Source organism: Chenopodium album, chromosome 13 (genome assembly GCF_948465745.1).
Source record: "Chenopodium album chromosome 13, dcCheAlbu1.1, whole genome shotgun sequence".
NCBI classification, from domain to species: domain Eukaryota; kingdom Viridiplantae; phylum Streptophyta; class Magnoliopsida; order Caryophyllales; family Amaranthaceae; genus Chenopodium; species Chenopodium album.
The window spans coordinates 4,539,015-4,552,450 of NC_137846.1; the positions used below are offsets into that span (position 1 = coordinate 4,539,015).

The 13,436-nt window shown below is 37.7% G+C and overlaps 2 protein-coding genes across 2 annotated transcripts; both read right to left on the reverse strand.

The window, feature by feature from the left end:
- Window positions 1-509: 509 nt before the first annotated feature.
- On the reverse strand, window positions 510-6,012 carry LOC145576041 (putative pentatricopeptide repeat-containing protein At1g56570). The gene is made up of 2 exons (XM_081633828.1): window positions 5,419-6,012; window positions 510-1,721 (listed from the first exon to the last, which is right to left on the reverse strand). The coding sequence occupies exons 1-2, from the start codon at window positions 6,010-6,012 to the stop codon at window positions 510-512; spliced, it is 1,806 nt and encodes a 601-aa protein (XP_081489954.1).
- A 2,123-nt stretch (window positions 6,013-8,135) lies between these two features.
- LOC145574326 (alkaline/neutral invertase A, mitochondrial-like) lies at window positions 8,136-13,436 on the reverse strand. The gene is made up of 6 exons (XM_081632084.1): window positions 12,385-13,436; window positions 11,631-11,796; window positions 11,212-11,423; window positions 9,785-10,278; window positions 9,648-9,696; window positions 8,136-8,757 (listed from the first exon to the last, which is right to left on the reverse strand). The coding sequence occupies exons 1-6, from the start codon at window positions 13,108-13,110 to the stop codon at window positions 8,434-8,436; spliced, it is 1,971 nt and encodes a 656-aa protein (XP_081488210.1). The 5' UTR covers window positions 13,111-13,436; the 3' UTR covers window positions 8,136-8,433.

Below are 13,436 nucleotides of genomic sequence, written 5' to 3' on the forward strand. Positions count from 1 at the left end.
CTGTATTTCTTTGTTTCAGGTCTAAAATATTTGCTTAGAAACAAAAATCTTCACTTTCAGTTGATAAGTCCTCGCAACTGACTTGTGACTTGGGTTTTATACTTCCTCGTTCAAAATTTCTATAATTCTCTATTCCGTCAGTCATTCCAAGATTATTTTCTATGAGATTACCAATCTTTTCTCCCACAATAAAGATGCAATGCATATACAAGTATAAGCTTCCTGTTTGTATTAACTGATGCACCAGCTGACATCTTAACTGCTGACTTATGAAGTTATGATTTGGCAGCCAGAAATGAGATTGCCAGAGCATCCACCATATACCGGTGAAGCCAACCAACAGAAAGGATATATAATTGATGCCAGCAAGGAAAGTTGCTAAGAACGAAGCTTAATGAATGTTGAGCATTCTCTTATTGGATCCGACCAAGCTTTATCAAGTCAAGTATCCTATAAACCTTTCTCTAAAAGACTCAGTTACTGAAAATGTGATAGAAATATGCTCTTCACTATGTCCCAACTTCTAGGTCATGTAAAGAATAGTTTAGATCAGGAACATAGCCAACTGCTTCCATATGCAGAATCATCATGCTCAAAACCTCATAAACCATCTCAGTTTGAGGTCCTAACTTATCCCCAACCGCAAAGCTGTAGACATCACTATTTAACTCAATCCAACTGCAACCAGGCTCTTTCCTGCCTCCTAATCCTTTCATTAATTTCCTCATTTTCGCAAAATCTCTCCATTCCCCTTCTGATGCATACAAATTTGATAACATCAGGAAAGTCCTAGCCATGTCCGGCCTTGCCTCTAACATGAATTGGGCGGCCAACTTGCCCAAATTTGGAAGCTTATGTGCCTTACAAGATCCAAGGAGTGCCCCCCAAACTGAGTCGTCAGGATCTACTGGCATATTTTTAATCAGTTCATAAGCTGCTTCAACTTTCCCAGCACGCCCCAGTAAATCCACCACACATCCGTATATATCCTGATCTGGAACCATATTATACTCTGTCAGCATAGAGTTAAAACACCTAAGACCTTCAATTACAAGGCCAGCATGGCTGCAAGCACTTAATACTGCCATGAACGCGACTCTGTCAGGCCGTATGTCCGATCTGATCATTTCATTGAACAACTTGACAGCTTCCTCTCCATAACCATGCACTCCGTAAGCAATCATCATAGAAGTCCAAGAGACCAAATCTTTTAAGGACTGGAATTCAAATATATTCCTAGAGTCACTAATGCTTCCACATTTTGCATACATGTCTATGAGGGAATTCGCAAGTGCCATGTTCCTATCAAGGCCTCTTCGAAGAATATTCGCATGAATTTGCTGCCCACAATTCAAAAGTGATAAATCAGCACAAGCTGCTACTACACTAGTGAATGTGAAGCAATTGGGAGCAAAACCTTGTGACTCCATTGACGTAAATACAGAGAGACACTTGGTGGAATTTGATCTTTTGTAGCCAGCAATCAAAGTGTTCCAAGTGATTAAATCCTTTTGAGACATCTCACTGAAGCATTGACTAGCTTCAGATAGACACTGACACCAACAATACATGTCTATAATGGAATTCATGACAGGGAGACTAGAATTAAGTCCATATTTAACAAGTGTAGCATGTAATTGCGCACCGTGGGAACTTGCTCCAGTTAAAGCACAAGCTTTAACAGCAATTGAGAAACTAAAGGCGCTTTGCTCAGCTCCCTCCTGTTAAAACTAAAACAGCATTAGGAAGTAGCACAACCCATTTAGGAAATAAATTATGTGGCATTTTAGGAAGCCATTAATTCACAATACCACTCTTCCCCGGAAAACTTCGTCACATCCCATGACATGAGCCAAACAGATATTTTCGTGGGGGCGTTCCCTACTCAGCGACGCGCTGCACTTCCTAGACCCGGGTGTAGTGATAAGTATGCAAGGGTTGCTAGGTCGTCGCCCAGAAGCGACGCGCCACATTGCCCGAGTGTGGTGTCAAATGAGCAAGGGCGTGCCATTGGGGCGTTCCCTACTGAGCGACGCGCTGCACTTCCCAGACCCGGGTGCAGTGATAAGTATGTAAGGGTTGCTAGGTCGTCGCCCAGAAGCGACGCGCCATATTGCCCAATTGTGGTGTCAAATAATCAAGGACTTGGAGTTGGGATCAGGAGGGAGCGTGGGAGAAAAGAATTTAGTTTGCGGATTGGTTCTTGGAATGTGGGGTCTCTTACGGGAAAATCAGCAGAATTGGTAGAAGTAATGAAAAGACGACGCGTGAACATCATGTGCCTCCAAGAGACAAGATGGACAGGAGAAGGAGCTCGAGGCTTGGTTTTGGGGTATAAGGTATGGTATGTTGGGCAAGAAACGAGCCACAGAACAAGGAATGGTGGAGCTAGGAACGGAGTTGGTGTGGTTCTCGATGAGAGGTTGGCAAAAGAGGTGATCGAGGTCTATCGGAAGAACGATAGGTTGATAAGGCTGAAGTTGCTATGTGGCAAGGAGATTGTGAATGTTATCAGTGCTTATGCTCCCCAAGTGGGTTTAGATGCAGAAGAGAAACGACAATTTTGGGAGGACCTAGACGAGGTGGTGCAGGGTGTCCACCACTCAGAGAAGTTATATATTGGAGGGGATCTAAATGGGCACGTTGGGGCGAGCCGAGATGGCTATGAGAGTGTCCATGGAGGCTTTGGGTATGGGCAGAGGGACGCCGGTGGTGAAGCTATTATGGATTTTGCCCAATCATATGATTTAATTTTGGCTAATACTTGGTTTAAGAAGAGGGATTCACACTTGATAACTTTTCGGAATGGAGCAAATGCAACTCAAATAGACTTCCTGCTCACAAGGAGCATAGATAGACAAAGTTGCATAAACTGTAAGGTTATCCCAGGGGAGAGTGTGGTCACCCAACACCGGCTATTGGTAATGACTATTCGTCTGAAAGAGAAGGCGAAGAAAAAAGTTAGACAAGAAGAACCAAGGATAAGATGGTGGACCCTAAGGGATGCAAAAGCTAAGGTTTTTACAGAAAAGGTAATTGAAGAAGCGGATTGGGATGGAGAGGTGGATCCGGACATGACCTGGTTACGAATGAAGAACTGTTTCCTAAGAGTGGCCAAAGAGGTCTTAGGGGAAGTAAGGGGAAGAACTTCGGTACAGAGAGATACTTCGTGGTGGAATGAAGAGGTGAAAGCAGTAATTAAGCAAAAAAGGGAATGCTATCAAGCCTAAGGAAAATGTAGGAGTGATGAAACCTTTGCAGCGTATAAGGAGGCTAAGAGTAAGGCAAAGGCAGCTGTTCGCCAAGCAAAAGAAAAGGCATATCAGGAGGTTTATGAAAAGCTTGATTCCAAGGAGGGAGAAAGGATCATTTATAAGATGGCAAAGAGAAGACAAGAGGCAAGGAAGGATATTGGCATGGTGAAGTGTGTCAAAGATAAGAACCAAATGGTCCTAGTGCAAGAGGAGGGCATCAAGGACAGGTGGAAGGGGTACTTCGATGAATTATTTAATGGAAGTAATGGAGTTGTGATAGGAGATACCTCTATGAGTGATGAAGAAATCAACATGGAGTATGTGCGAAGGATTAGGAGAGTAGAGGTGGAGATTGCACTGAGGAAGATGAAACCTAAGAAGGCGGTTGGCCCTGATGGGGTACCGATAGAGGTGTGGAGGTGTTTGGGTAAGATTGGTATTGATTGGTTAACAAACCTTTTCAACAAGATATGGACGGCTACAAGGATCCCACAAGATTGGAGGAAGAGCACCTTGGTCCCGGTTTATAAAAACAAAGGAGACGCTCAAGATTGTTCTAACTATCGAGGAATTAAGCTTATGAGCCATACTATGAAGTTGTGGGAAAGGGTGATTGAACAAAGGTTGAGGGCATGCACAAGCATTTCAGATAACCAATTTGGTTTTATGCCTGGGAGATCTACTATGGAGGCAATCCATTTGATAAGACAAATGATGGAGTTTTATAGGGTAAAGAAGAAAGATCTTCATATGGTCTTTATTGATTTAGAGAAGGCATATGACAAGGTGCCAAGAGAGATACTTTGGTGGGCAATGTTGAAGAAAGGTATCCCACGAAGGTATGTAGACCTAGTTAAGGATATGTATCGGGATGTGTCAACAAATGTGAGGACATGCGGAGGGTTGACAAAAGATTTCCCTATTACAATCGGATTGCATCAAGGGTCTGCATTAAGCCCTTTTCTTTTTGCAACGGTTCTAGACGAATTAACTAGACCAATTCAAGATGAGGTTCCATGGTGTATGCTGTTCGCAGATGATATCGTTTTGGTGGATGAGACTAAGGATGGGGTTAATGTCAAGTTGGAGCAATGGAGGCAAAGGTTGGAATCTAGAGGGTTTAAGCTAAGTCGGAGTAAGACTGAATATTTGGTATGTCGTTTTGGCACTCAGAGGGGGACAAGCAATGAAGTGGTGAGTTTGGATGGAAAGGATTTGACCATGAGTGAATGTTTTAAGTACCTAGGGTCGATCATCCAGAAGAATGGTGACATTGATCAAGACGTGACCCACAGGATTAAGTCAGGGTGGCTTAAATGGAGAGCGGCCACGGGAGTGCTATGCGACCGCAGCATTCCCTTAAAGTTGAAGGGAAAATTCTACAGGACTGCCATAAGACCAGTGTTGCTCTATGGTACAGAATGTTGGGCTTCTAAGAAAGAGCATATTAAAAAGATGGAGGTTACGGAAATGCGCATGTTAAGGTGGATGTGTGGAAACACTTTAAGAGATAGAATCAGAAATGAGGTTATTCGCAAGAAAGTAGGTGTGGCGGGCATTGTAGATAAATTAAGGGAAAATCGTCTGCGTTGGTTTGGACATGTAAGACGGAGACCCGAGGGTGCACCGGTGCGAAGAGTGGAAGAGTGGGACCATGGAGGGATTAAACGAGGAAGAGGGAGACCAAAGATGACTTGGTTGGAAGGAGTGAGGAAGGATATGAAGTGCATGGATTTACGTGAGGATGAAGTTTTGGATCGTAAGGGATGGAGGAGAAAGATTTATGTTGATGACTACACGGAATAATCAAATTTGGTTCATGTTAGCCGACCCCACTTTTGGGATTAAGGCTTTGATTGATTGACTCTTCCCCGGAAAGTCTGCCACATTCAAATTACAGTTATGATTGCAGGATTGAGTTAACTAAAAGGTTCACATGTTCAAAAGGTTCCAGTATCCTACTAACGATTATCATTCATGTTATGTTAGTGGGCAGTTACACTTCCGTTTCCTCAAATAGACTCTTAGATACTAACAAAGTTGATTGAACTCTTGGCTCGGCCAAATTAACTAACCAATCCGAAACACAAGCATTGCACTATGGGAGCAGCAAATTGAAAACAAAAAAGATATCACCCCATAATATGAGCTTTTAGATACTTACAGATAGCATCTGCTGAAAAGCTCTTAATCCACCATATCCATCACCTCGATGAGTGTATCCTGCAATCAAAGTTGTCCATGAAACACCATTTTTCGGATAGACATCCCGAAAAACCATGCAAGCTTCATACATAGTATTACAACATGTAGCATAAACATCCATCAAAGAATTATCAACATAAATAGAACCCACCAAACCATGCTTAATAGCAAGTCCATGAACTAAAGTCCCACAAGAATAACACTTCATCCCTTTACAACACTTTAACACACTAGAGACGGTAAAGGCGTTCGGCTTAACCCCTTCCTTCAACATCTCATTGAACACAGTCCAAGCTAATGAGTCATAGTTACAGGATGTATAACCAGCTATCATGGTTGTCCAAGCAACAACATCTCTTTCAGGCATTTCGTCGAACAGTTTGCGTGCATCCTTGATTAAACCCTTTTCAAAGTATGATTTGATGAGATTAGTAGCTAAAAAAGATGGGTTTTTGGGTGAGAATGATGGGTTAGTTTGGGTCCATTGTAGGGCATTGAGAACCATTGATGGGATTGGACGAATGTAAGGGGTTGATAGTTTGATAGTGTTCATCTTTTTTGTGCAACATCTAATTTTAAAACCCAGAAAACAATACAATTAGTTTTGATTCTAATTTTCAAGTCTATTTTGCAAAGAATTTGCGCCAAGGTGTAGCCGTGTAGGCGTCTGAAATTTGAAGTTACCTGTCCAAACGTTAAAGTATATTTCATGTAAGAAACTAAGAAAGATTTAGATTAGTGCTACTGCGTAAATACTAAATACTGTATTTTTTTTTACTCAAATCTGAGTATGTATTTATATACTTATATCATTTAATAATTTTTTATCCTTATCTTATCCCGTTATCCTTCTTGTCTTTATCCCTCATACAAAACACCACATAATGATGCGTTTGATTGTTAGAAATAAATGGTGGTAATGGTAATGATTTCATAAGTATTACGGAGTAACTTTGTAAAGAATGTTTCATGTCAATGTCCATGGTAATGCTAATTCTTCCATAGATACCTCATTTTCTTCACAAATTTTCATTATCATCCATTACTATTTAGATGTGGTATTGTGGTAATGAAAATTTGTGATAAAAACAAATGTTTATAGGTAGAGTTCCATTAATATAGTAAAGACCATAGGTAGTCTTTGCAAAATTATATACAAATAATACTTATACACACAAATCCACAATTATAACCTCTTAGGCCCCGTTCTTTAGAGCTGCTCTGCTCTGCTTTGCTCTGCTGAAATCTGCTCTGCTTTGCTCTGCTGAAATTTGCTCTGCTCTGCTTCAATCTGCTCTGCTCTGCCCTGCTCTGCTCTGCCCTGCTCTGCTCTGCTCTGCTTAAAATTAATACTTAATATTGAATTATTATAATAATAATGTATATTTAATAAAAATAATAATAAATAATTAATACTTAATGATAATAATAATTAATATTTAATAATAATAAATAAATAAATAATATTTATTAATAATAATTAATATTTATTAATAATAATACTTTCTCCGTTTTCTTTTACTTGCAACACAGCCTTGTGGCACGTGTTTTGAGCTCTGGTTTATGTAATGTAAATGGACAAATTTTTCATTATAATTTTTAAAAATGATACTTAACTCTATTCTAATTTTCGTGTAAAAATTATATTGATAAAATCGCTCGTTTACCCTCACTAATCATCTCCTAAAACTGCGTGCTTAAAAGGTGTGTTGCAAGTAAAAGAAAACGGAGGAAGTATATAATTAATATTTAATAATAATAATATAATTAATATTTAATAATAATAATAATTAATATTTTATAATAATATAATTAATATTTAATAATAATAATATTAATAATAATATAATTAATATTTAATAATATTAATATTATTAATAATAATTAATTTTTAATTATAAAATTTAATGATTATAATAATAGTAATAATAGTAGTAGTAGTAGTAGAAGTAATAATAATAATAATAATAATAATAATAATAATAATAATAATAATATTTAATATTTAATAACAATAATAAAGCATTACAATTATTATTATAGTATTAGTAGTAGTAATAATAATTGTAATAATAATAATAATAATAATAATAATAATAATAATAATAATAATAGTAATAATAACAATATTAGTAATAATAATAATAATAATGATAATGATAATAAAAATAATAATAATAATAATAATAATAATAATAATAATAATAATGAAATCTGCTCTGCTCTGCTCTGCTTCAATCTGCTCTGCTCTGCTGAAATCTGCTCTGCTCTGCTCTGCTTCAATCTGCTCTGCTCTGCTCTGCTCTGCTGAAATCTGCTCTGCTCTGCTGTGCTCTGCCCAGAAGCTCAAAAGAACGGGGCCTTAGTCTCTTACCAAACAATGCCAATATTTTCCATGTTTAAGGGACTTAAAAGATGAGTACTCGTTAACTTGTCTTTTCTGCAGTTTTTGTCAAAATATTCCATCAACCTTGCAGGTATGAGTTGGAAAGAATTTCAAGTTACAACACTGCTTTAAGCCTTTAAACCAAAAGAAAGGCAAGAATAAAGAAAATTATACTATAAACTACTTCTTCATACAAACAATATCTAAACTTACAATTTACTGATACTGTCAAATTTTACAAACAAAAGTAGCTTTTAAACAAATAACTTAAAAAATAAAATAACTTAAACTGAGGAGCAAGAAATCAGAAATGTTTGTATAAATTTCGTCCTATTTTTCTCTGTAAGATCACCCAAACTGGGTCAGTAATCATCTGTCACAGTATATACAAAAATATGGCCAGAGCTTCCTCAGTACTCTAGCAATCGAGCAAACTTTTCCATCAGCTAAATAATGACTTAAGGAAGCTACTGATTGACAAATTTCTGTGAGGGACAAAAAAAACAACCCCCATTTCTCTAGCTAAGAAATACGTAGTATGTACTATACAATGTCTTTTTTTCAACGGTATATCTGCCTCCAAAAATTCTAGATAATATGAGACTTTGCAGCCCAACGAGAGCACTTTTTGCGGCCACTTTTGGTTAACCCACAAACACAAATCTCCAGAAGCTCATAATCTTCATCCCAATAGAGCAAGGATGCCATATGTGGATTCTGCAGCATCATTTTGGAAGTGAGGAACCCAGCAATTGTCCAGGTTTGGTAAAGCCGTGCTTGCTTCCCAACAAACTTTCCAAAACGAGTATCGTAATATTCAGGCCATCGATCAGCAGGAAGCTGCTTTTCTGCCATTTCAACTGCCTTCTCTGCCAAATCTGTCCGGCCCATTTTGATACATGCCAATGTAAACTGAAATAAGATAGCAAAAGGTAAGATGGTTCAGTCGAAAAGCCATACATATGGTTCCACATTTACAGACAGATGTTAACATCCCAACTTCGTAATAAGAAAGTTCCTAATAATATCTCAAACAGTAAGATATAGCAAGCTCGGTGGGGAGAAGAAATTCCACATATCTAAGGTGCGGGAGATATTAGTACAAGATATTAAGTGATGCACTGAGGGAGGCATTCATGTATTAAAAAATTTAGTGAGCAATCAGAGTACAGACCAAGTCTCTTTCAATGGAAATCCATCACAATCAAAGACTGATACTTCGAATATTTACCAACGACAGCCTATCCAACATCAAATATACTGTCAATGCACTCACAGGACAATATAAGGAAACACAGGTTGAACAAAACACTCATTTCAACAATTGTGAGTATTCCTCTCCATGGCAGCAATCGATCATAGCAGCCCACAATTGATCCAGTAACATGAAAGTACCACAATGTTTAACAATTCAACTACAAACATGTGACTGTGATTGCACTAAGACACAATGGCTATAAAATATTACACAACAACCACCTTCACGAGTCCATAGTCAAGTTAAGTAACATAATTGATATTACCAACACCGACAACAAAATGTTCTGGGATAAGATAACATGAACAGATACAGGGTAAAAAAATTAAAGGACAGACATGAGTATTTTCCAGCTGTTTATATCCCTAACCGAATTGACCTTAATGAGTCAATGCAAGGACTGTAGTAGCAGAAACCCTAATCTTCTGCAGGGAAAGCAGATAACAAATACACTTATCTACCATATTCACATGGCCAAAAGGATGCATTATCCATGGTTAAATATTTTGCTTTAATAAAAATCCAAAGATGTGTTCAAGCTTACCTGCCATAGAAGCGTAGGCCAAGTTCCACCATTGTGATATGACCAAGGGCTGTGAGAACAAGAGATCAATTCATGTCACCAGATAATCAAAGATTATGAGACGCTCAAAATCAGAGAGATAGTTCAAAGAAACTCACGTATTCTTTGGGTCACTGCCTGTAATTATACGCCATTCCTCATTCTCCACAGCAGGATAACATATCTTTAGAGGCATCTGTCCAATAAAGTCATCCCACTTGGCTTCAATCAGATTCAAAATTGCTTGATTCTGTTTTGGAGTACCCATGGAAGAAACAATACTCCAAAGATTTCCAAGTGTGAAGAATCGAAAATCCATGTGAGCTGGCTGAAGGTTACCAAGCATATATCCACCTTCACTTGGAATCCAATCCATCAACCAATGAGGGATTTGTTCAGGGTAGATGTTGAACTTGTTAATAGCATCCATAGAATATTCTTCTGTTTTATATCGGTAAATTTCATTGATCTTTTTCATGTCTACCCAATAGTATTCTCGGATATGAAAAGAGAGAGCACTCAGTCTATTATTGACAGCCCTGATGAGATTTTTAGATCCTTCATCTTCAACTAGCATCTCACGGGAACAGCGCAAGGCTGAGTAAAATAATGCCTATTAAAACAAAATCATGGATTACAAATTAGAAATGATTTCATTATATCCAAAACATCAACAATGATGATGCTGGTAAAAATTAAAAAGAAACCTACTATTCATAGTTAAAAATGCAAAATGTTAAGAATGAGAAAACATTTACGGTGTGTTTGGATAAAGAAATGGGAAAGAAAAGAAGGGGAGGGAGGTGAAGGTGAGGGAAGAGAAAGGGAGGGGAGGGAAGAAAGATAAATTTTCCTTCCAAATCTCTCCATTGTTGGAGAGATCAATTTCTCACAATTTAATCCCTCCATTTCTCTTCCCTCCAATTCCCCTCCTTCCTCATTTCTTATCCAAATGAAAGATAGTTCATCCCTTCATTTCCCTTCCCTTCCTTTCCCTCCATTTCCTTCAATCCAAACAAAGTGTTAGGCTAGAAGAAAGTCAAGTAATGGAGTTCCTGCACCTCCAGAGTCCAGACCTCCAGCCAGTTTAAGGTTAGACCGGCTTTCATAGTTGCAAGAGTACTTATGACTGGGCCTTAGATCTTAGTTCTCCTACTATATTACCTTTGACTATGCTAAATATTGGGTTAGGATAAGGAACAGTTCTATCCCTTCAGCCTTCTACGTTAAGGTCATTAACACTCCCTCCATCACCTAAATAATGTCCATCACCTAAATAATGTCACATCACTTAATCAAATGTGACTATCAAGGTTCTATGTCAAAGAAATTCCAGATACTAATAATTAAAATATTAACGGCTAATTCTGTACAAAGAGATCCTCCTCAAAATTGAACTTCAAAAAGCTTTTAAAAAATCTGCGTAGCTTATCATAACAAATTCCAGAAGAATACCCAAATGTGGCAACAAGCTATGAGCATGTCAGCCAAATTTGGAATATGACAACAGAAAAACTTCAATGCAACCAGAGAAATATGAACTTACTTGAATCTCAAGGGGATGCCCATGTATACCCATTCGTCGATCTATCATGCAAGATCCATCAGTGACCAGAAGGGTAGGAAACATATCAAACCCGTCGCTTAAGCACAAATTTAAGATCAATCTGATTCCCGTCTGTACATCCACCCTCTCTTGCAGTGCAAAATCACCAGTGAGCTTTCCATAAGCCCTTAGTAAGATGATCCACCATAATCCTAGCAACATTACAAAAAACAAATAAAGTCAAATCCAAAGACAACTATCATCTCACAAGTTTAAAGCCTTACAAGACCTGATATGATCAAGTTTAACAGGAGATTTGATGTGCTAGCTTAGGTAAGAACATAAGATTGACCATGAGTGTAATAATTCTCAGTCTTTGCACTTTGCATTAAAAAATGATACTACGTATAAGTTCTTACCAGAATCAACTGGTGCAACACGACCAATAGCAGATTCACCAAAATCAGGATCTAAAACCTCTTCAAATTTCCCACTACTATCATCAAGTGGTACAGTCCTAACTTTGAAGCTTGCAGGCATCAACCCTTGTCCTGGGCTGTAGCAGTCAACAGTTTTCTCCCAACTCTGAGCACAGTCAGTAGGTATAACCATCAGAACAAGTATTGCATTTAATAACAAATTTATTTCATGGTAGGTAGGGAAAGCCAAATAAACACCAGGTTATTTATCCCTTTCATAATTGATCAACAATGATCATACTGTGCATGAGGAAAGCATAAATTTTGTACAATCAAACATTACTTTTTTCACATCACACATTTTCTGTAGGATTCAATAAGGACAATGACATGATGAAATTTATCATTCAAAATCTGATTGAAAGGACAAAGCTTCAGAATCATGACTGTGAACAATAAAATTAATACAGTATCTATCATAAGCTGCCACCCTGAGAGTACCCCTGCCCCCACCCAAGCCCCTATATTCACAATCTTCCACTGCTATCCCCATCATTTCTAGGCTCTAAAGTACAAATAAATTGTGGTTCAAAAAAAAAAGTACAAATAAATTGTTTCATTGTTCCCAAAATCAACATGTTCAAAGTCTTCAACAACCATTACGATAAATATGCAAGTAGAAACAATATTAAAAGATACAGATTAAGTATAGAGCACTTTGAATATTTTAAAAATAATACAGAATCAGAATCACCTGCAGCTGCAAAGTATAGAGGAGGAAATTCTTGACAATCTCCCCTTCTCCCTTCATCAAGAAAGCAAGTGCTGAGGGGACAAAATCACGAAGAAACACCTGATCATAATTAAGCGGCGTCTTGTCATTTGGATCATTTGCAGCCACCGTCCCAACTGGGCTGTTGCAATAAGTGACAATGGAATTCCGCAGCAACCTCCAAGCCTCTTTCTCTATCTCCGACTCCTCTGTCTTTCGACTTTCAACCCTCAAATCCTCACTACTCTCACCCTCAACAGTTTTTTCAATAACATCCCCTTGTTCCCCCCTCAAAATTTCTTCATCCTCAGTTGTTTTATCAACCACAAAGGGCTTAACATTCACCCCTCCCTTCAGATAAACACTCTCAAAATTCTTATCATTCACCCCGGGTTCAACCGATGTCGAATAATCTCTCACATCAGAGGAATCACATCCAGCCAAAAACCTATTTCTACCTAATCCAACCCTAAAACAAATCTTAGATTGCCCAAAACTTGGCTGATTTGAGCATAAATTTTTCTGGGTATGATGAAATTCACTTCGAAACCCAAATAATTGATATGGGTAGCTATGAATTTTGCGATTATAATCAAAAACCTTGAATTTCAACAAATCCCCACTTGGCAAATGTGGGCAAATTTGGGGTTGTTGAGCAAAACTCCTTAGATTTCTACATTTTGACAGGATCCTACAACTGGGTTTCATCTTCCCAAATAAGAAACAATTATTTGAAATAGCAAGATAATAACCAACTAAATTCAGATTTTATGATAATATAAGAAATGATTCATACATATAAATTATGTAATAATAAAATTTGAAGCAACTTAAATTATGCTAATTCAAGCAATTTAGAAACAAAGAATCAGATGAATACTTAGAACTTACAGGGAAGAATAATCTGCGAATAAAGGCAAATGGGTAAAAAAAATGTCCGAAAATTTGGAGAGAGAAAATGAATTAAAGGCTGCGGATTTATAGACAACTCCTAATGTTAGGGAAGAAAGAAAAAAAAAAAGCGTCGAATTTAT

What these genes read in the sequence shown, in the direction of transcription:
- LOC145576041 (XM_081633828.1), bottom strand. Translation starts at nt 6,012, where the DNA reads ATGAACACTATCAAACTATCAACCCCTTACATTCGTCCAATCCCATCA. An exon ending in CTTTTCAGCAGATGCTATCT is followed by an intron (nt 1,722 to 5,418) that starts GTAAGTATCTAA and finishes TAGTTTTAACAG; the next exon opens with GAGGGAGCTGAGCAAAGCGC.
- LOC145574326 (XM_081632084.1), bottom strand. Translation starts at nt 13,110, where the DNA reads ATGAAACCCAGTTGTAGGATCCTGTCAAAATGTAGAAATCTAAGGAGT. An exon ending in TCTATACTTTGCAGCTGCAG is followed by an intron (nt 11,797 to 12,384) that starts GTGATTCTGATT and finishes GACTGTGCTCAG; the next exon opens with AGTTGGGAGAAAACTGTTGA. An exon ending in TGTTGCACCAGTTGATTCTG is followed by an intron (nt 11,424 to 11,630) that starts GTAAGAACTTAT and finishes TAATGTTGCTAG; the next exon opens with GATTATGGTGGATCATCTTA.